This window comes from Aulonocara stuartgranti (genome assembly GCF_965226115.1).
Source record: "Aulonocara stuartgranti genome assembly, chromosome: 15".
NCBI classification, from domain to species: domain Eukaryota; kingdom Metazoa; phylum Chordata; class Actinopteri; order Cichliformes; family Cichlidae; genus Aulonocara; species Aulonocara stuartgranti.
In genome coordinates, this window is record NC_138951.1 from 13753636 (window position 1) to 13776927 (window position 23292).

General features: G+C 39.8%; 2 protein-coding genes across 4 annotated transcripts in view; one reads left to right on the plus strand and one right to left on the minus strand.

Annotated features, from left to right (window-relative positions):
• LOC309689912 (uncharacterized protein) overlaps positions 1-14871 on the plus strand; it is a 29009-nt gene extending 14138 nt beyond the window's left edge. For all 3 annotated transcript variants that reach the window (XM_082506610.1, XM_082506611.1, XM_082506609.1), the window contains exons 9-22: positions 1116-1242; positions 3821-3856; positions 4348-4499; positions 4690-4810; positions 6204-6349; positions 7598-7724; positions 9242-9271; positions 9401-9513; positions 10045-10177; positions 11081-11220; positions 12299-12422; positions 12633-12791; positions 13077-13239; positions 13943-14871. In XM_082506610.1, the coding sequence (XP_082362736.1) occupies positions 1116-1242; positions 3821-3856; positions 4348-4499; positions 4690-4810; positions 6204-6349; positions 7598-7724; positions 9242-9271; positions 9401-9513; positions 10045-10177; positions 11081-11220; positions 12299-12422; positions 12633-12791; positions 13077-13239; positions 13943-14031 (1660 nt within the window). In that variant the 3' untranslated portion in view covers positions 14032-14871. The remainder of the gene's footprint in view (positions 1-1115; positions 1243-3820; positions 3857-4347; positions 4500-4689; positions 4811-6203; positions 6350-7597; positions 7725-9241; positions 9272-9400; positions 9514-10044; positions 10178-11080; positions 11221-12298; positions 12423-12632; positions 12792-13076; positions 13240-13942) is intronic.
• LOC309689917 (reticulon-4-interacting protein 1 homolog, mitochondrial-like) lies at positions 14780-23209 on the minus strand. The gene is made up of 9 exons (XM_082506620.1): positions 22594-23209; positions 22360-22511; positions 20572-20640; positions 19981-20105; positions 19492-19540; positions 19233-19369; positions 18540-18723; positions 16670-16765; positions 14780-15592 (listed from the first exon to the last, which is right to left on the minus strand). The coding sequence occupies exons 1-9, from the start codon at positions 22889-22891 to the stop codon at positions 15398-15400; spliced, it is 1305 nt and encodes a 434-aa protein (XP_082362746.1). The 5' UTR covers positions 22892-23209; the 3' UTR covers positions 14780-15397.
• Positions 23210-23292: the final 83 nt, after the last annotated feature.

Here is a 23292-nt window from a genome sequence, read left to right on the forward strand (position 1 = left end):
CTCATTCATTTGCCCGCCGAGGAATGTCTGTCCTGCTGTTGCATGTTAGAAATGAGGGAGAGTGGGAGTTGGGACACATGGGAAGCAGAGGAGTAGAGGAGGAGCAATTGACAGAAAGTGAGAAACAGACAAAAGTGTGGAGAGAATTCGGCAAATGGCACAAGAATGTTTTTCTTGGTTATAGGTGTAGCTATTCAGTACATTTTGTGCCCTACAGCAGAAGGGAATGAATGCTGTTAGTTAGAGCTTTTCCTGTAAAGCGAGTATTGTTGACTTACCTACAATACTTAATGCACAGGATTTTTTTCAGCATTTGTCAGCAGCAAAAACAAAACTAATTGCTGTCAGATGCCAGCTCATCTCGACACATAATTGCAAATTCTGCCACTGTAGCTTCTCCTGTCTGTCTGTGACAAGTGAAGGCAGCTGATCAGCAGATGTAGCGTTGTGTTTTGCGTGCAGTAATCCCGGTTGACTTCACTGAACAGATAGACTCTGTGGATTTAGCAAGTTAAGGTTGACATAAATTCTTGGTAATCACTTTTTTTTTAGTCCTGACTGAATGAGCTGGGTGTATTTTTCCTGACAGAGACTCACATCTGGTTGTTGGTATGAGGCATTGTGCTGTGCCACACCATGGTTTAAAATACCAAAGTTGGGGGCATTGTTCTCACAAAGGCTGCCCGGGCTATAAATATGAATAGTGAAGAAAAGTGATTTGAATTGAAGCATGCCATTCCCCAGATATTTTGCTCTTAAACAAATAGCCTTTGTTCCTAGCTCTAGTTCTTTGGCTCATAGCAGAGGTAGATGTAGAATTAAACCCAAATAAAGCGCCGCCTTGAACTGACAATGCTTAATGTACTGAGGAAAAAGCATAAGTCACTTCTGCCGATACCACAGCTGAAAAAGCTGCTGCTTATTTATGTGTTGAGGAAAAAAAAGGAACAGAAAGTTTGTTATTTTTATGACAATGATTTTTTTACAGCTCTTTTATGGAAGTATTTAAGGTCCTCACTTACATTAGTTTTAAAACAACCAACAGTTTTGTTGTTATGCATAATATGAATAAAGGTTTTTGATGATGAAATAACATGAATTCCTCCTTTCTTCAGGTGGCTGCTTTTCAGTGATCCAGGGTTTGAGGGCATGGTGTCTGTCCTGGAAACAGGAGTGTACCCTTTTCCTGAGACCTGGGGTTTCCCGTCACCCTTCGTGGGATCTCTTAGACCACTTAAAATGGTTTGTATTACTGTAATGTATAACATCTAATGCATTTTAAAATGACAAATGATCTCTTTTGATCATTCCCTCAATGTGTCCCAGGCATAAAATAACTACTGGATACACAACCAAAAGCTTTGGAACAGTCATTTGTGATCCCTAAAGGATGAAGCATACAGATTTTGTTTTTTAGTAAAATCTCTGCATCCATGAGGCCAATTGCTATAAAATTTGTTACACATATTTAAGGATCCTAGAGTCTATAATGTTAGCAGTGCTGCTGATCTCCAGAGTTTGTTATGGTGTCCTTCCTGCAGATAAAATTTACATCAGAGCTTTTGTAAATGGACTTAAAATGTGATATAGACTGGCTCTGTGGTGCACGCATTAACACATTTGACCCTTGACGATTCTGGGAGGAGACACAAAGGCAATCTTAAGGAGGTCACGTGCTGGTCCCAGTGCAGATAAATGGGATTGTGTCAGGAAGGACAGCTCACATAAAACCTGTCTCAAATCAAAATACATATCCTTCTACTGTGGAAAGTACCTGCTGAGAACATGGCATAGACATTTATAGTTCCTAGAGGACGAGTCATGAGTGTAGCATATGTTTTTGCAGATACGCTACAGTCAGGATGTTAAGTTTTGCCCATGTAAGAATAGTGAAGCTAATTAATTATCTAGAGAATTGACAGCGAGCTACTGTGTGTGACGTGTCCTGCCTCCTGCAAGTTCTATTATGCAGCACCCTCACCTGCACAACACCAAACAGCATTTCCAATAGTGGCAAAGCTTCTAAAGAAGACTCTCTCTTTCTATTTCTGTTCTGTTCGGGGTTTTTTCTAAGACTATGTGAGACAGGGTGACTGCCAGCAATGTTCTGACTTGATTCTCCTGACACTGTTCCTCTGGTAATTCACTGAGAATTCACTGAGATTTATGCTTTATGGGAGATACAGACACATATTGGACTGATGTGCCATTTGTTACAAACATCCCACCCCTCAGATAAATTAATGAGCCCGATTTTTCACCAAGTGCAATCATAAGGTCAAATTCTTAAGTAGTTCAGAAGTTTTACTTTAAATTAAATGTAACTGAAATTATGCAAAATTGCTGACATCCCCTTAAGCCACAGCTTCATGTTGTGTTCAGTAATAATTTCCAAAAGCTGGCATTCCGATTTCTGCCTTTTCCGCATTGTGAAGGGTCACTCTATGTCCAAAGGCAGTGTTTACTGTTATTACCCACAGAGACAATAGCTCAGCTCAACCTTCCATCTTGGGACCCCTTCTGTTTAACATCTACATGCTCCCACTGGCACAGATTATAAACAACAACAAAATAAACTATCACAGCTATGCAGATGACACACAAATATATATCACAATGTCACCAGGAGACCGAGGCCCTGTACAGGCTCTTGGTAAATGCATTGAGGAAATCAATGACTGGTTGTGCCACAATTTTCTCCAGCTAAACAAAAACAAAACTGAGGTAATAGTCTTTGGCGCCAAAGAAAAACGATTACAGGTCACCAGAGAACTTCAATCTATACATCTAAAAACCACAAACCAGGCGAGAAATTTGGGTGTAGTGATGGATGCAGACCTAAACTTAGAAAAACACATTAAGACAATAACAAAGTCAGCTTACTATCACCTCAAGAATATATCAAGGATAAAAGATCTGATGTCTCAACAGGACCTGGAAAAACTAGTCCATGCATTCATCTTTAGTAGGCTTGATTACTGTAACAGCATCTTTACAGGTCTACCTAAAAAATCAGTCAGACAACTACAGCTCATTCAGAACTCTGCTGCTCGAGTCCTCACTAAGACCAAAAAAGTGGACCACATCAGTCCAGCTCTGAGGTCCTTACACTGGCTGCCTGTCCGTCAGAGGATAGACTTTAAAGTTCTGATGCTGGCCTATAAAGCTCTGAATGGTTTAGGACCAAAATACATCAATGACCTCCTGACCCAGTATGAACCATCCAGATCCCTCAGGTCATCTGGATCCGGTCTTTTATCAGTTCCCAGAGTCAGAACCAGACACGGAGAAGCTGCATTCAGCTTTTATGCTCCTTATATCTGGAACAAACTCCCAGAAAGCCTCAGATCAGCTGAAACACTCAGTTTATTTAAATCCAGGTTGAAGACTCACCTGTTCTCAGCTGCATTTGAATAAAGCACCAAATCCACACTTTAAGCTTAAATTTCAAAACTTACATTTAACTACTGATTTTATCTACTGTTCTGATTTTATCTGTTTTGATTTTATATACTGTTGTTTGTTTGTTTGTTAATTAGTTAGTTAGTTTATTTGCTTGTTTTATTCAATTTTAAATCATGCTTTTTATTTGTTCTTGTTTCTAATGTCTCTGTAAAGCACTTTGAATCACCTTGTTGTTGAATTGTGCTATACAAATAAACTTGCCTTGCCTTGCCTTGCCTTACCAGGCCAAGGGAATTATGAACATTTTTGAGAAAATTAGTTGAACTATGAATGTGTGTAATTGCTGGCAGGTGTTCTATTGTGTGCATATAATTAGAGAAGAGCATTGTTAATGATGATGACTTCTCTGTTCCAGGGTGGTTTCAAAGTGGAGAATTCCAGTGAAGTCAAGGTATGCGCAGTTCTGTTTTGTTTGATCTCAAAAAGAAGAAAAAGAAAGGAAAAAGCTATTTAATGTTAAATTCTGGAAATTATAAAATAATCTAACCGCAAACTGTAATATCTGTGTTGAGTATATAGGAAAAGCATGTTTATGAAAGGCCTTCAGGCATTGCCCAAGTACCCAAATGTTTTTGACTTGTAGGCTTATTTCATTTAAGACCACAAAAAGTAACGGAAGTTCCAGTACACTAACCACAGTTTATTTTAAGAGCAAGAATTTCCACAGCTAACAATGTGAGAATCAGATAAACAGATTATTTTTAGGGTGAACGCGTCATTCAGCAATTGGACAACGTAAAAACCACTGAGATGCACACAGTCTTAATACTGTGCCATTCAAATAGGACTTTTAATATGTAGTTTGTAGTTCCTTGGAAATACAATGAAGTGAAATAAAATATAACCTGTGTGTTCATGTAAGCTGTCTGTTCTTTGATGCAGGCTGTTCTATATGAGAAGCCCGGCTTTGAAGGCTCCTGTATGGAAGTTGATGGTGAAATTTTCAGCTTTTGCGAGAGTGAAGGAGATGTTCCTGCAGACCTGGACACAATGAAACTGAAGTCCGTGAGCTCTTTGAAAATCATTGGAGGATTGTGAGTCTTCTTCTGCATGTCCCTTTGCTTGTACAGGATGGAGTTAAATGGCACTCTTACTCTGGAGCAAAGTTTATTCTAGACTAAGATAGTGATTTTGATGTAATATGATTATAATATAATAATTTGATCAGGAGCTACCAGTTTAGCTCTAATCAGGGACTTTGCTGCATTTTGGTTCTTGCATCAGCTGGGTGGGCTACAGTGAGTCTGGGTTCGAGGGTCAGCAGCACATCCTGGAGGAAGGAGAGTACCTGGAGTGCAGTGACTGGGGCGGCTCAGAACTTCTGTCATTGCGACCGATACTGTCTGTGAGTACTGCAAACACTAAAAAACTAGCAAGGAGTTTAGCATATACCAGTGTGTGATTAATAGCAACCGCCAACTGATGCTTGAATTTTGCATAACCACTCTGAGTTGATGAAGGTTACAATTCAGATTGCAGCTGATTGTCGAAAAATAAAAATAGCACGCTTTTGTAGGCTTTAAGACCATTCAAGGTGCTTCACACTATAACCTGCATTCACCCATTCTGACAAAGCTTAGCTCTGTCATGCACACATCAGTGGATTCGTCGGGGTCGATTCAGGGCTCAGTACCTTGTTCTTCTTCTTTAGACTGCAAGCTAATGTAAAAATATAATATAATAAAAACTATTGAGACCAAAAACTTCCACATAAACACTGACTATGAAGAGTCTGGAGCATTAGCAAGCAGGGAGACATATTTATTAAATGGTAGACAAAATGCCAATTTTCCAAGTCTTTGTTGGGGAATTGTTTTAAACAGAAAGAAAGCAAAAACAACTTTTTGTTTTAAGAAGCTGTTGCAAAGAAATACATTCCACTGTATCCCCAGTGGGCATGGCTGACTTTTGGATGTACAAAAAAACCGTATAAAGTCTGCAGAAAATTGTTATATACAAATTGTTAATAGCAACTCGAAGGCATAAACAGTTTTTGGAAGCCCCAGATTCTATAAACAAATCAACATCTTGCATATAATATATTAATCTTACCCCAAAGCAGTTTTTGCTCAAGGGCGCTTTCATTATGGTGCTTTTTGTCTAGAAACAGCTTTTCAGTCAGGACCACTTTAATCGAAGGATAATTGTGTTTTCTGTCGTCAGTAATGTATTTTTTTGGTCTTTCTCTGTTCTGAGACCTCCCCTCCCCTCCCTGTATATAAGTGGGAAGATAGAGGCAGTGAGACCTCCCATAAAGAACAGAGCAGACATCAGTCATAACAGATAAGATACTATTTAAATCAGATAGAAGCATGAAAAAGGAGTGGTAGAGGTGGGTTGCAAAGCAGCTGTGCAATTGTGCATGCAAGTTAAATAGAGAACCCTATATGAGATTTACTATTTGGATGTATATCAGGATATCACCTGAGACGTCAGCTGATGTAAGATGGTATGCTGATATGCCAGGATTGCAGCTGAGCTACATTTCGTGTCGTGCCTAAGCTGATACTGTCTTCATTTTTTGGACAGGGTGTGCAAGTACATCAGAAACCTATAAGCTGTTGTGTAATCATATTCTTTGCAATTGGTGTGACTGGAAAAATGTATAACAGTTTAAAAATAACTCCCTAGAGTAAATTGACTTTATTCCTAACATACATATTTATTGTTTTGATCTTCAACCCAAGATTTTGTGTTTGTCTGCAGCTTTTCCTAAAATGATTTTATTCTTGTCACAGGATTTCATGTCTCCACACCTCAAGATGTTCAGCGACAGAGATTTTGGCGAGCTGGGGATGAACATTGACCTCTCAGTGCCTGTTATTAACATGGATGAGACGGGCTATGGCATGAAGACGCAGTCTATTGATGTCGGCGGTGGTGTGTAAGTAGCATGCTTATTATGGTTTATTGTTTTGTGATCGTTATGGGTAAATAAAAGCTTGGGGTATTTTAGAAAAAACGTATTTTCGGCTGTTAGAAATGGGATAAACACTTTCCTTTGCAAGTCATCTTCAATCTGCAAGACTTGTGGTGAAATGCTTGGGTATGGTTCTAACAAATATTGCTTGATTACCTACCTTGATGGAGAACGACTTAGACTACTCTACATGTTTTTAGATGCTTTTCTTCCCGCCAGCTTGATGATTAGTTGAGGCTACAGTTCCTGTGAAGTCTTGTGTGGTTTATTACCCTTCGTTGCTTCTCAGGAGCGTGGCTGCATGACTGCCACACCTTTGCTGACAGGTCGAGACAGATTACCTCGTTCACTAATGGTTAGTCTGCCGTGCATATGTTCCTGACCTTAGGACTATCTCAGACTTTTTGCAGTGGGAAACAACTCTGTGACTTCTTGGAGAGTGTGGAGGAGGCAGACTCAGATCTTTAAACTTAGTTAACAAGGAATTCTGTTTATATTTGGAAATTCTTTATTCCCTTGAGGTATTTTTATCACCATCTTTTTTTTTTTTTAACCACATGCTGTAGGAATGAGCAGTGGCAGTGTTCCATCACTGCTTGCCTTTCAACCTCTCTTTATGGTATGATCAGCTAGAAAAAAAATGCAGAAGTAAACAAACAGGAAGCAAACGAGAATAATGAAGCGCAGGGCATGCTTTCCTGATTGCTTCTACCCAAGGGAGAGGAAGAAAATGGTTAATAATGTGGAGTGGAACATAACGTCCTTCTTTATGAGAAAAGACTCTCATGACATTGAAAGGTTATTCTTGCTGCGCTGCTAGTCTGTTATTAGACTGCGCGGCCTCGCCCATGTTCTTCTGCTGTTTGATTGGCTCATTTGCGTTCCGTTTGTTTTGCTGGGAGACAACTGTCAGTTTTTCAGTCTTGCACGTTAGGACACACACAGTTCTGCAAATGCAACACCCACTCCCACAGCCACTCGTGACATGCCACATTTTTCAACAGAGTAGCTGCTGAGATGCTATCATGCGGGACGGTATTGGATTTTGACCGCAAGTTGTTGCTGAACGAGCACAACTGTGCCTGAATTCTTGTGGGTTTCAGCCATGGCCCATCAAACACTCTGTTTCTTTACCAATTAAAATGAAATGAAAATGAAAAAAGAATGTCATGTCAAAAGTAAAGGGTGCTCCTCTTTTGTTTTTGTTCTCAGCTGGGTTGTGTTTGAAGAGCCAGGCTTTTGTGGCGAGCCTTATGTCCTGGAAAAAGGCCTGTATGGAAGCCCAGAGGACTGGGGGGCACTGCAGCACAGAGTTGGCTCAACAATGCCTGTCATGCTGGTAAGAGTGGTGACTCACAGGGTGGAAACATTGTCTGGTTATTAGACAGATGGTCTGGCGACTGTGATATTTTACATTTAATCAATGCAGCAGCCAGTGTGTTTGCTTGACCTGCACGATTAGCTCCATCAGCTTTGCACGATGAATAGTTGCACAACTGCTGGTGAATTTTCACTTCCTCTTGAGGTACTAGTGTGACTCACCATGTGGTTTCGCTGCTTGTAACCAGCAACTTTTACAATCAAAATTTAAGGTGGAATCCTTAAAATAGGAAAATGAATGTCAGGGATAACACGCGACAGATACCAGGCTTTACAGTGGATTAGCTCTGGGAGCATGAAGCAGAGCAGAAATGTGAATAAAATTACTTATCCAGCATGAGAGAGGAAAATTCTTGTCACTAGATTGAAAGCAAAAATATCTTAGATCACAAAAGTGACTCATCGTGAAGTTGCTTTGGTTACAAACTGGATGATGACAAAGAGGCATATACAAGACAAGACTCGGTAAAATGCTGTAATGATCGGTCCCAATTAGAGTAGGCGAGTCATTAAAAATTAATTATTTGGCTTTAAAGTTAAGATGGTCTGTCTCAGATATTTGTGTAAACAATTTCTGTGGAGTTTAAATGTAAAAAGGATGGAGTCTTTGATGTGAGTATCAATCCTTCAAAGGCTTTTGAGATGACAGAGGTTAGATCAACTGACTAGTGGTTGTACAAACGAGTTACAGTAAATTTTTCTGGGAATAGGCCCGATGGTGGTTTTAAGGGAGGTTCAAAATGTGTGTCAATACCTCTGACAGGACAGCCCTGCACATCATTGGACCCAGCTTTTTTTTTTAATGCAGAAGAGTTGAAGAGTGTCTGCTGCACCTTGTGAATGCCTTTCAGTCTGCTATCGGTTTGTGACCGGCTGGAGTTTGATTTGATTATTATTTGTCAAACTGTGCAAAGAATCGGTCGAGTTTCTCTGTTAGATGGATTTGTTGGCTGCTGCGTGCTGCCTGTTATGAGAGCAGGACAAGCAAGCCAGGCTGCTGGAGGCAATGTGAGCAAGAGCCAGGCTGGCTGATGAGGATGCACACGGAAACAAAGAGTTGCTTCAAAGGGTCACATAACATGAGTAACAAACTAAATCAGAAGTGGGAGTAGTGTTAGACTCACATAAGGGAATGAACGATCCAAAGCGAGCCACAGAATGCTACAGGAGCTTGATTAGTGGATGAGGTGAGTTGATTAAAGGGGCAGGAATGGAGTGCAATGCCCAGGCAGACACACACACAGACTACACAGAGATTAAAGAAAAACAAAAAACACAGACAATGAGACATGAGGAAAGGTAAAACCAGGAAAACGGAGTGGAGGGAGGGCATATCACACACACACACACACACACAAGTTAAAGCAATACCACCCACAATGTTGCATCTCTCCTTTCCTATCAGCGCCACTCTCTTTTGTGGTTCAGTGTGAATCAGTCTCAATAATCTTTTTTTTTTTTTCATTTTCATTTCAGGATGATTTTGAGAACACATCCAAATTTAAGGTAGGCATTTAAAAAGGAAGAAAGAAAGCACATCTAATCTTGAAGCGTTATTGCAATTATTATGTGACGAGGAGGTGAGGAGCTCAGAGTGGATGACTCAGTCTTGTTTTCTTGCTGTGTGTGCCTCAGGTGCAGCTTTTCTCTGATCCAGGTTTTAAGGGCTCTGTCCTCACTCTGGAGGACAATGTGACCTCCCTGCAGGATGGTTTCTCTGTGGCCTCCTGCAAGGTTCTAGCTGGCAGGTGAGTAATACTGTACATTGTGAAGAAACTGTCACACTGCGGGGCTGTAAGGTGAATCTCTGGCACTAAAAACACTTTGCAACAGCCTTTCAATAGCAGATTTTAGAGATAGATGTGCCAAGGTGATCTGCTACAATTGTAACTGCATATTGGTCACATTAAAAAGCAATTTCTGTGATTTAGAGTCTGCTTCAGGCTGTCACTGTTACACTTTCTAAACAGAAAAAAATCCCATATGGCAGTAGCTAGTGATACACTGCCTGCATTACATATTATAAAATGCATCATTAATATTAATATGCTATTTTGCTTTGGCCCATTAATAAGTAAGAATTCAGTAGCTCAGTAAAAAGCTCTTGTTCACCTTCAAGCTTGAATAGTATTAAAATTGAAAATCTTTTTAGTGCAGGTAGGTTTACACAATGATCATCTATCGTATTCAGTGCAGAACACGGGCACATTTTTTGTGCTTTTGTTCTTCTTGTGTGTGTGTCAGTATATTTGTGTAATTGCATTTATGTATTCTTGCAGCTGGATGGCTTTTGAGGGCCAAGACTTCACTTGCAGGATGTATGTGTTAGAAGTGGGAAACTACCCAGACCTGAGATCAATGGGCTGTGTCAGTACAAGCTCCTCCATCCTGTCACTACAGACTATTGGCTTTGTAAGTCTATAATTTAATTCTTCTAACAAATTAACACTCACTCCCCTTTTACAGATTGCCAGCCTAAAACTGAAACATGTTATTTTTGGTCATTAAACCCTGGGAGTAGACATTAAGTTTTCTAGAATTAAATATATTTTTGAACTGAAACACTCTTTAAGGAGGAGATTAAGCATTAAATTAGCTCTCATCAGTATTTAGGTCTTGCAAAGCTACAAAAACTAATTTGTAATTGACAGCTGAAGGCATCACAGACAAATATCCATTGCTATTGTAGTTTTTCAAGCTAGTTGAGAGTCTGTCTGAAGGGTGCATGAATAGTGCCTGTAATCTGCACAGTTGCACTAAAGTTGGACACCACTTGGACATCCTTTTGGAGTTTTGGCTTCACCCTTTAATGATAAATGACTCGGACCTGAGCAGATGTGGGAAGTACACATGTCTGTCATGTGGCATATGGTTTGTTTGTTTTTTTTATCCCAAATGCTGTTCAATTCTTTGATTTTTTCCAAATTTATAAAACTAATACTTTTTTGACATCTTGTCAAAAAACAATGGATGAATCATCCCAAAACTGTTAAGTGTTAAAATAAAAAAATATATAACTGTCAATAATGGTGATTTTGTATCAGAAGGTAAAAATTCACACATTTCTGCTTATTTCTTTCCTTATCATCTACATCATCACCATCCAGTATTAAATGCGTTGACCCATGACATTAGTGTCCATTTAGAAGGCAGTCTGTCTTTTACAGTAAACAGGGAGTGAAAATGCCAGGGAGCACAAAGGTGTGAGTGTGGCCTGTTTCCAGGGTAACTTCAAAATAACCTTAATGTCAACCTGTATGACCTGGAGCTTTCAGCGCTTGTTAATGCACTTGTCCTTTCTCTCACTCTTGGCAGGAATTCTCACTTCCATCCATCACTCTTTTTGAGCGATGTGGTCTGCATGGGAAGAGGGTGGTCCTAAAGGACGGATCAGTCAACCTGCAGCTGGCCGGAGGATGTGGCAGAGTCCAGTCTGTGCTGGTGGAAGGAGGCGTGTGAGTGCTTTTCAGACCTGTTTGGTTATCCAGCCGTTACTAAGGATACCCTGTGGTTTGTGTTTAACAGGTTCATTCTGCTCTACTCCCAAATGTTTCTTTAACGCTAAGCGACACGTGACACTAAATAAAATTCTTTACTTTTCACTCACACAACAGTGGCCTGTTGTTACTCAGCAGTGCCACCTCTTAATCCCTTTTGGTTTCATTTCAAATTCAGTTGCTATTATCTCTTTAGTCAACATGTCAAAACATTTCCAGAACTTTCTGGTGCCATTTCCATAGTTATTTGTGCAACCTGTACTTATTTGATGTCTGTTGGTATAACTAAGATGATTTTTTAAAGATTCCTCTGTAGTTAAAGAATTCGTTTGGGCGTACCATATAGACTATAACATGGCATTTTGCAGATTCAGAAATATTGAATGCAGTGCAGGGTCAGCACATCTAATATTGCAGAATGGCAGTACTGACAGATGGATCGATGGTGGAAACCTGCTGCTGATGTGCAAGATTTAGACTGTAGGTGTGAGCCAACACTGAGGAAATAAAGGGCTCGCAGTAAGGCAGAGCTGCCTCTGGACTGGCACATTCTTGCTGCAGAAGAGATGAGCCATAAAGCAACGAGTGAAAAGCAACATCTAACCTCAAAGCAAAATTGGACTGTTATAAAACTCAGCAGGGTTATTATCTTTTGCTAGGCATTGAATGGAAGCCAGGATTCAGAATTCAGCTATTTCTTAAGATAAAACAATGACCTACCAGCATCGAAGGCTTGGTTTCTAGTTTGTGCTATTAAAAGAAAAGAAAAAGAAAACAGGTATAGAAAAATCATGTTTGTTTATGTCTGCCTGTCTCTGTGCTCTCTTGAGCATCCTGTAATATCCTATCACACGAGGAAGGAGGATATTGAAATATATTAAAACAAGGATTGGCATTTTCAAGCCAAATTTTCACTCATGGTGACTGACTGTCAGTCCCCAGACAGCGATAAAAGCTGATAAGGAAGTGTTGTTTTCATTTCTGCTGTTGAATATCTGAGACTTGATTATGTTTTTGTCTCGTCTTAAAAAATCAGGTGGGTGCTATACGAGGGAATCAACTATCGGGGTGCTCAGATTTTGCTAAAGCCTGGAGAGGTGCTCGACTGGCGGAAACACAGCAACTGGCAGAAAATTGGATCGCTCCGCCCTCTTTTACAGGTATACAATGAAGCTATGCAAAGTATTAGATTACTGCACCACAATGGTGGTAATGCTCATAGCTGCACTTTTAGATACCACACATGTGCATTGATTGATTGACTGTTAGTTGTGATAGTTAAGAGCATGGTCGAGTTGATTTGAAATTCCCTTGCTGTGAATCCTGTTTTGAGAAGAAGCGCCAACTATTTGTATGTGTTTTCCGAGCAGAAGCAAGTGCACTTCCGTTTAAGGAACAGACAGACGGGGCTAATGATGTCAGTGACCGGGGATTTAGATGATGTCAAACTGCTACGGATACAAGAAACAGAAGAAGCGGATGGTTTGGAGCAGATTTGGTTCTACCAGAATGGACGCCTACACTGCAAGGTAACAGTACCTTCATTACGCAACGAAACGATAAAGAAAGGTCAGGGAAAGCTTGATGAATAGCAGCCCTTAGACCAAGATCAAGATCTTAGATCCTAAGGTCAAATCTCAGATGAGAATCAAAACAATGTTAAAGAGTTAAAGAAAAGTGACCACAGGTCAAACAGAGGTGTTTTCTGCACTATATCTGATCATATATTATATGATCTATGAATCTTTCACCATTCTACCTGTTAGCAGCTGGTAATTTGAATATCTCTAACTGACTCCTCTCTCTGTTTCCAGCTCTTGGAGGAGTGCTGCCTAAGTCCCAGTGGTAGTGTGACAATTGCAGGAAGCCGTGTGGGTCTCACTCCAGACCCAGATGACCAAATCCACCTCTGGAGCATCACTCCTGAGGGCTTCATTCGCTATGTTCTCAACCCTGATCTAGTCCTGGAAGTCAAAGGTAAGCCTCACCAGTGTTACAACACCAACAGTAAAATTGTTCCGATAGATGATTTGTATATAAAGACTTGTTTGTACTACAAGCACCATCTGTGACAAGCTTCCCACAGAGAATTCAAATGTCAGAGTTACATAATACTTAAGTTTCAGTTTGATTTCTATGCATTAAATATTCAGGTTTCATGGCTAGTCTTATGAAAGTTGTCAAATCCAACAAGCTGCCTGTATATGGACTACGGAGCAAATGCTACAATTATTATTAAATGGCAAATGAACTTACATTGTGCCTTCCTACTTAATTTGAGCACTTAAAGCTCTTAAACTGAGTATTCTATGTTCCCATACACATTTAAGAGATAGTAAAGATGCAACTTCTGTGCATAAGGCAATAAAAAGGATCTTGAAACCTGTGGTTAGATATTCCCAGTATAAAACTGGGGATTTATGTCTAGTCACTTTGTTTGCATCATTGTCAATTAGTGACCCCTTGTGGACTGAATTTTTCCCTGCAATAGGCGTACTGAACACTATTGTAGGAGTTATCATTATTGTATGTGAAATTAAATATATCCAAAACATTTTTAATTCTACTTTTAATCCATCTTAAATAAACAATATTACGCAACACAATCTCTTTCCAGGCACCAGAATGATGCTAAAATATGTATACAAAATCCACTTAATAAAAACATTGTTTCTTTCAGGTGGTCATCTTTATGACAAAAACCAAGTGATTCTGAACACACCTGATGCAAGTAAACTACAACAAAGGTGGGATGTGGAGATTATATGAAAACAAAGTCTGCTGAACTGGATCCCTGACACACTAATGCAGTGACACACAGTGCTCACAAACGAGGTACGCCGCTGGAGGTTCTCAACATTTTGCTGCAGGGGAACCATGAGAAGGCAGATGAAGAGGTCAACTTGGAGAGAAATTAAGGATTTTGGTAGAATGTATTGCTACGTAACAAACGTACAAACAGTTCATTCAGGAATTGAAATATTTAACATGTTATTCTTACATCGTTTGTCAGTTTGGGGTCAATTTGAAAAGTCCTGCTTTTGAAAGAAAAAAATATTTAAATGATTGCAAATGTTTTAAGATGCAATTAAGGATTCCTTTCTGCTGAAAGAAAAGGAAAGTTTGACTTGTTTAGTGTACGGTGATTTTTGGCCATCTTGAGACAAAAACTGGCCTTTTAGCCTGACTGTACATTAGCCTACACATATGCAGATATTCCATAAAAAATCCTTTGTTTGATTTATGATTCCACGTTCCATTGTTATTTACAAGGTATCTGATCAAGTAAATGTTTTACCAGAACAAAACAAATTAATATTGTTGTACATTCAAAAACAAGACATTTTCTAGGTGACCCCAAACTTTTTGAGCTGTATCTCCATTGAACAAATCTGTTTTTGCCTTATTTTTATTAACTTAAAACAGTGTTAAAACTTTTTTTTGGATTTTTTTTTAATGAAATGTGCTGTTATTTAGTACATATTGCTTTTTTCCAGCTGCATGCAACACAAGGAAACAAATATCATGTATTTTATTTTTGTTTAATCAAAACTATTCAACATAGAACTTTTTTCTTTTCAATATAATAAAACTATTTTTGTCAATGAACTTCTCAAACAGTGCACAGTTGAGTGGAATGGACATGCAAAAAACAAAACATTTCAGATGTTTGTTGTTCCCCGAAAGTTACACTGATATATTCCTTTCAGATTATGTAGCTTTACAGGATGTCCACATAATTTCACATACAAGTAACTAAACCAAAAAAAGAAAAAACAAATAGTTTCTTCCACATTTGTAACAGAAAAGCTTTTTTATACAATGTTGTACCAGCCAGCTAATTACCAAAAGTCTGGTAACCATAACCAGCTGCATGGTTGACATGAGGAGCATTTAGCTGGTAACATTAGTAATTTCAACATGATGAACACAGCACAACTTGAGAACTTTGAAAACTTTGAGTACATCGCAGAAGGCTCGTTAACAAGAGATACAACTTCTGGTATCTTCTAATTACAAGCGCAGGTCACGACTGCAGTCTGCTACAAAACAGACTACCTCTCACTCTGCTGATGGTGAAGGGGAGGTGAGAAGGATCATAACAGAAACTCTCTAGGCACCTGCTTTCCTCTACTTAGCTTTGCTTGGCTGTTTCTTGCACTGACTCTACAGTCTCCGTGCTGCTGTCCTGCACCAGCTCTTCAGTCTGTCTATCGTCCTCTTCAGCCACCCTGACTACCGTCTTCCCTCTGGCATGGCCCTTCTCGAGCTTCTGAAAAGCCTGAGGCACCTGAGTAAATGAGAACTGGGCCTCCACAACAGGCAGGATCTGTGACAGAGCAGCAGAAATGGGAAATAATTAAAAGATCAGATTTACACATTTAGGCAGGAGTTCAATTGATTATGAAAATTAGTTTTGGCTTTTGTTTTAATGGCGCTTAAAAAAAAAACCCCATCAGAATAAGTATTGACAGTCTGTCATGAATGTGGCAGCTTGTGCAAATCCGACTCGTGAGGTAAGCACCATGCATTAAGAGCAGCAAACCAGACAAAATGAGTAACTGTCCAAACTTAACAGCACTGGAACCATTTCCACTTTCACATCTTAGTGAAGAGGCTTTTTTGCAAGTCACAAAGCACTGCAAATTACAGTGATCCCATAATCAAACCCATTATCAAAAAAGTTTAGTCTAGCAAATAACCACAAACTCCTAATGCTACAACATCGCTGCTTTCATAGTTGCAAGAGTGAAAACGTGAGGGAGGGGTTTAGAATGTGATGAGGCTGGACAATCCTGTGCTAGTCCCAGAACACAAGCAGCCAGGCTTGTTATTGTGGTCACCATCTTTTGTCTTTAACAATGAATGGGGAGGGCAGTCGCGTCACTGGAAACCATCCACACTTCTGACTGCAAATAGGACAGAGAGAGCAGAGAGATCGTGCGTGTATGTTTTGTGAGGAGGGGTGGTGGGGCACCGGAGGTCATAGATTCCCGCCACTGGCCTGAGTTTGCTGCTTGCTGTAAGCCCCAGCACAAAAGGACAGAGGTCCCACACGCTTTTGCGAATGGCTGCTCAGCACTGTTTAAAAATCCATTCACCGTCTGATGGCGCCTGACTCAATCGCCCAGCAGCCAACCGTGCACAACACCAACCAACCAGCCAACCAGAATAGCAGGAATGTGATTCTGACTCCCTCACAAAGCCACATGGGAGCCTCGGATACAAACTCATAGGGAATCCATGGTATGTTCAGTATTCAGTGAGTTGCATGATCTCCATCTCTGCATAAATTCAACTCTCTGCCTGTGACGGATTTGCAAATTAGACATCACTCTAATTCTGTCAGTACAAATGGTCCTAAAAGGCAGGTGTGCATGATATGAATAATAAAGCCATATAGTACCTTCCCTGCATCTACCAGCTTGCTGACTTCATCCAGGGCAGGTCCATCTGGTGCATAAAATCCCCACCTATAGAAGACTCCGCTTGATAATAAATTCTAAGAAGAAAGCAAACGGGAGGCAGTAATTAGAAGTCAGGCTTGTCTGCATCTCATACACATGAGTAACCACACAGAGTTATCGGTTAGGAAAAAAGAGAAGGAAAATGTAAAAAAATGTACTTTAAAAAATTAAGACCTGGATCAGAACACCAAAAAAGACAACTAAGCTGACTAAAACACACATGGCAGTTACCCTGACTTACAGTAATTAGCACCATAAGGATTTAGGAGGAAGAAACCGCATTTTGTATGAAAGGACTAATTAGCACTAATTTCCTGATAAGTTTTCAATAAACTACTGAAGGTTACTAAAAATGTTAAAGCACCTAATTTAAACATTTATGTTTAGATTAATGATTTGGTTTTGTGAATTTTCAGACGCACTGTCATGAATAACTGATGATGAGATGAGCAGAAACAGGAATATTGGATTATATTAGCAGTGTTATTGTTCACATCTAGTAATACAATTATCATTTATTAAATTGTTGTTCTTAAAAAATAATACATAACTTGAAAGCTAGTATTTAGTTTTACACACACGGACACAAACTGGACCTCTGACCATCACATATCGCATGAATCTGAGCTACGTTTCTTTGAGTGATGCAGGATTCTGAGCACAAATACTTTGGTTGATGGCATACTAGTTTATTAGGGCATCTAAATTAAACAGAGAAACCACTAATGGTTTGTTTCACTAAGATTTTTCCTGCTATATGTGAAAAAGACCAGGACTGCCAGCTATGAAAAAAGGTCTGTAAAAGGTGCTCCAAATGTCTAAATAAAATTAGTGGTGTAATAATTCATTTAAAACAACAAAACCAAACATAACCTTGCTTTATACTTGATAATATTGTGTTATTATGTAAAACTGCTCTGGTAAAACCACCCTGATTTGCTTTTTAAAAACCAGACAGTTCATGATTGTTCAGTGCAGCTCTAGTTTGACACTAGAGGGCTCAGTTGCACAGATAAAAATGGCAGGCTGTCCAGCGTTGGGCACCGAGGGTGTGACTGATGCAGCGGAGCCTCGCCAAAGTGACCAGCTGGCTGCTCCCATGGACAAAAGGCCTCGGAGGCTTGGCAAGAAACACACAAACAGTGGTATTTGCCGGGAGGGGGGGGAAATGGTTGGCCACAATCTGAACAAACACCAAATACTGCTGGTTCAGCAGCAAACACATGCACGCACGCACACACACACACTGTCTCATCCATTCTAACGCTGCCAGCTGTGCTGTCACCAGTGCCTACCCTGCCCAGGACAAGTTCACTCAGTCCCTAGAGCACCCTGTCCACCCTGTCCTCGTCTGTTCGGTCATGATCTTCATGACATGAACACCAGCTATTAGGGAAACGCAACACCACAAACCTAACACGCATGCAGGGACTCAAAGTGTTAATGCTATTCCATCTTCACCTGCACACAGCACATACAAACAGAAGAAAAAATACAGGCAGTGCAAAAATTTACTGTGACGCTCAGTCAAGTCATCACTTGACTTTTCCCCCCTCCCTGTGTCACCTCAGCTCCAATCCATATAATCAACTGAATGGAAAAGAAATATCCATGTCTTCTTTCCATGCCACTGAGGATCAAGTATGACATTTCAATTTGGAAGCACTGGCAGGCCACACCCAGAATAATGCCTTAGTGAGAAAAACAAACCTCAGTCCGTGTTACAAAAATAAACAACCTCAGTGGAAGCTTTTTTTTTGTGTACATCCACTTTTGTTTGAATCAAAAGTCAGTTTTACTGGTGTTTACCTGAATGGCCTTGCTCTGCAGAGAGAAACCAGCATTCAATGTACCATCCAATAGGCCCATAGAGTCGGTGTTGAGAAGTAAAGGTGTTACCAGTGTGACGTATTTTGCACCAGACCAGGGCTTTAGCAGGCCCATCGCCCACTCCTCTGTGTCCCCACCCACGCCGTCAAAAACAACGTCAAACCTTGAGGTGGAAAAAAGAGGCAGACAATCTTGTAAACATCTTGCTGGAAATGTGGTAAAAAAACAAAACAAAATTTACTTTTTCAAAACAAATTATCCTATGTCAGTACACTATGCACTGTGCTGGTTTAGCCCCTTGCTGGAATTCTAAGAAACCAAACCAAGCACTACCAATTTTGTTTTAGGGGCAGGAAAATAAATGAACCATCATCCACTCAGACCTTAAACCGTGGTTTCCATGGAAACTAGAAAGCGAGTCAGCGAACAGGTGTGCCAAGCTGATAGGAATATGTTTACCACATTTGGGTGTTTAAAGGGCGAAACACGCCAAATTTAGCAAATCTAGATGAGTCCTTTTTAATTAACACGTTCACTGGATTGGCACAGACTCTAATGATACTTCAGTAGACACCAGCATTGGGACCAGTGAGCAACATTTTGCTCCAGCGTTTCTTTAAACACAGTACAATCTAACCACACAAGTTTCAATGTATACACTGCAGCTCTTACTTCTCCATCATTTCTAGTTGTTCAACCACATCTCCTGCTGTGTAGTCCAGCACTTCATCAGCTCCCAGCCCTCTAACAAGACCCACAGCGTTCTGAGAGCAGGTGACCGTTACGTGGGCGCCCCAAGCCTTCAACAGCTGGTGAAACATAAAGGATAAAAAACAGGGAGTATGCACACAGCAAGAGATCTTACTTTGTCAGGGTTTAAAAGGCATAAATATAGATACAGGCATAGCCAAACGAAGACACTCTGTCTTACCTGAATAGCAAATGTTCCAACACCTCCTGATCCTCCAGTGATTAAAACTCTAGGAGGAGAAACCCCAGCAACAAGAGGGTCATTCAATTACTGTGTGACTCATTTATGCAAAGCTACGAAAAGAAGTGGAAGCCTCAGGGGGTACAAAGGGATTTGCAGGATTGGAAGCTATTACGTTAGCGGGTTAGGTTAAATGTTTTGACGTTTGCAGGTTAAATGCGTTATTTTAAAACTCTTGTTGCCAATTAAAATGAAATGAAAGTGTTGAAACGGGTTTCGTTACATTCTGAGTCGACATGACTGGACTGATTTCTCAACAAGGAAAGAGCATATTCAATTCTCCAAGTCACAAACGAAAGACATTATTAAATCTTTTATAGCATTCAGGGGCTTAACACTTTTTTAATGTTTTTTTTTTTAATAAGTATACATGGCAACAGGGTGAAATGAGCTCAACATAAAATTATTTTGGATCAGGCTGATTCTTGCCTTTTATTTGAAGAACTGTCTCTGCAAAGACCACCTCCATTGACAAGTGCAGACAGAGAAGTGTTGGCTACATAAGGAATGGATGCCGCCTCTATGTGGCTCAGTACTTTTGGCTTATGGGAAACCTGCAAAAATCAGCCACACAGAGAGTGTTAACAATGTTAGAATTGCATTCACTTGTAAACAATATTTTACATTTATAAACTTTGAGGCTGTGTCTAATCAGCACAGCTACTGTGAGGGCAGACAGCCAGAGTCGGAGAATAAATGAAGTTCAATGCAGCAAGAAAACACAGGGCAATTTGTATGTCCCTTTAATTGGTGCCACCGCAGCTACAGCTAACAAACAAACTTAATCCTAATTACATTTTACAGTGAAGGATTACTAAACAGGGTTCGCTTCTTCCGAACTTTTGTTTAATGTATTTTACAGTTTAAATAAGGGTTCTCAATGAACTTTTTCCATTAGTTTAAAAACAAACTGACAATAAAATTACTTTAATCTCAGTCTTTGTGTAGACACTAGTTAAATTATTCACAGTTAATTCTGAAAATGCACCGCCATCCAACTGCTGCACAGACTCTGCTCACCTCGTACTCTGTTAGAGTCACATATTCAGCCAGGCTGCCTTGTTTCCAAGGGGGAACAGCAGCCCACACCTGAAGACAAATATGACATTTAACATGCAGAACACAACTTAAATTAACCACCTACTCTCACTCTCTGAATCTGGTTAATCAGCTATTAGGGTCTCACACAACTGCTCCTGTCCTTTCTCATCATTAGACGTTTCCAAAGATATTTTTATACTGGTGAAATACAATTACTAGAATAGTGCATGTGGAAAATGTTACTGCTGTATTGTTCAGTGATTTAATTACATTCACTTTAAGCCAGATTTGCATAATTGCATTTCTCTCTGCAGGAAGACAGTAATGTAGATATGTGGGAGACAGCAGGGTCTCAAATTATTATGAGTCACACTGACTGGGAGACCAAGCAGAAAGCACTTGATCTTTTCAACAAGAAAATGTCTCTGAATGACTTAACTATGGAGGTGCATGTAAGTGGGCTAAGCAATATAACCATATTTAACTTTAGAAAAATTGTGTAACATCAGCAAATTTGCCTTCGCATTTTTAATATGGTATTTATCACTTCACATAAAATCAAGGGTGCCCAGTCTTTATGACTTTGACCCTCAGTCCATATGTCTATGAATATCGTGACTATATTATTATGCAAATAATATATTATAAATGTACAAGAACAAACAAAGCATTTTGCTTGCTTTGTGCACTTTCTTTTACAGTCATCTACTCAATTTCAAATTGCATTTGAATCTGACAAAATATTAAAAAGATCATCCTGTCTAGTTATTTTTCAGGTTGTCAGTTGATCACTAATAGACACTTATTGGCTACTTTGCATGGTACACCAGATCAATTGCTTGTTAAAGCATATAGCTAATCAGGCAGACATATGGTCCATGGGAGCAGCATATCAGTGCATTTATGGTCAAGACAACCTGATGAAGTTCCCCATCAGAACGAGGAGGAAAGGATAATTTAATGGACTTTGGATATGACCTGGTTGTTGATGCCAGATGAACTGGTCTAAGCATTTCAGACACAAATTATCTATTGGGATTTTCCCCACTCAACCATCTCTTGGGTATACAAAGAATTGACTGAAAAAGAGACATTTTTCAGTGAGCATCAGTTCTCTGGTCAAAACGTCCCTATTGATGTCAAAGAATGGCCAGACTGGTTAAAACTGATAGGAAGGCAAAAGTAACTCAAATCACCACTTGTTACAACCAAGGAATCCAGAGGAGCATCTCTGAATGTGCAATATAATGAACCTTGATGCAAGTCAGCTACAGCAGCAGTGGAAGACCACACCAGTTGCCATTAGATTAGAAAAAGGTTGCCTAAAACTGCAACAACTGTCCAAGTCAATATGGACCAAAATCTTCAAGAAATGTTTCCATCACCTTTTTGAATTTATGCCACAAAGAATGAAGGTAGTGAAGGTAGAATGAAGCAACAAAATAGCAACTAATAAAGTATCTGATATTACGAAGTCACTTTTTAAGTGCACATGTACAACTTAATGCATTCCAAATGAATAGAAGAGGCACTAGAGTACAATATGAGAATATGGTAAATTTTCACTAACAATCTGAGAAAGCTTGTAGCTGCTGCTGATGTTGTAATAGAATGTGTTTAGATGTGTTTCTAATATTCCTTAAGAGGATGTCAATAAAGAGCACTAAACACTAACTTTAACATCAATGCAATGAATGCAGCTATAATATTATTGTCACTAATTTCCAGTACATCTTTTAAAAGACGATTGTGCAATGCAGAACCTACCTCATCTCCCAGGGCAAAATGGGTAACCCCAGATCCACAGTCCACTACTACACCAGACAAATCACGACCAAGAATGAGAGGAAACTCAGTGTCATTGTCCATCACAGATAATGGATCTCTTCTTAACTTCAGCAGTTTAGCCCCATAGCCACCTGAAATTGAGAATTTTCTTGGCTTATTGATGTAAGTTATTCGTTTCTTTGTTAATTATTAATTTGAGTTAGCAGCACTTACCCCTCATAGCTACATCAAGGGGGTTGAGACTAACTGCATGGACCTTAATCATCACCTCAGTGGCAGAACTAATCGTGGGAACGGTGGTCTCTTCTGTGTACTTCAGAACACCATTACTGCCATACTGATCAATGATCCATGCTGACATGCAGCCCTGCAGCCTTGGAGATGAACTGCTCATATTTCTTGTGAGACACACTCTGCACCCTGTCCTGGCTAATGTTTTAATGGATCCTGCTGCTGTCGCATTGAATAAACACAGAAGCCTGGTTGATGTCATAGCTCTGGCAGAAGCCATTCTAGTCGCCTTCCAGCTCACTGCTACTACAAGGTCAGGTTTCGATACAACATGACATTTAGGAGACTTCTCACCAAGCTACGTAGCTACACAGCTAGCATTAGCATGTCGAAGTTATCGCCGATCAAAACAAATGTGTAAAAGTGCAAAACGAATCAAATAATCAAGCGATAGCACATTCGTGCACTATTTTTATGTAACAGAAGTCTCAAAGAGCAACAGCTGTTACAATAATGAACAGATAACACACATCTCAGCAGCTGGGTACATAACAACATTACCAAATAAGCTAACCTCTGAACTCACAACGGCAGCCAATCAGTTTCCAGAACATCATGGCCACGTGACTGTCGCGCATTGCATGCCGGAAACTCGTGGCAAAACAATCCAAGTACTGCATC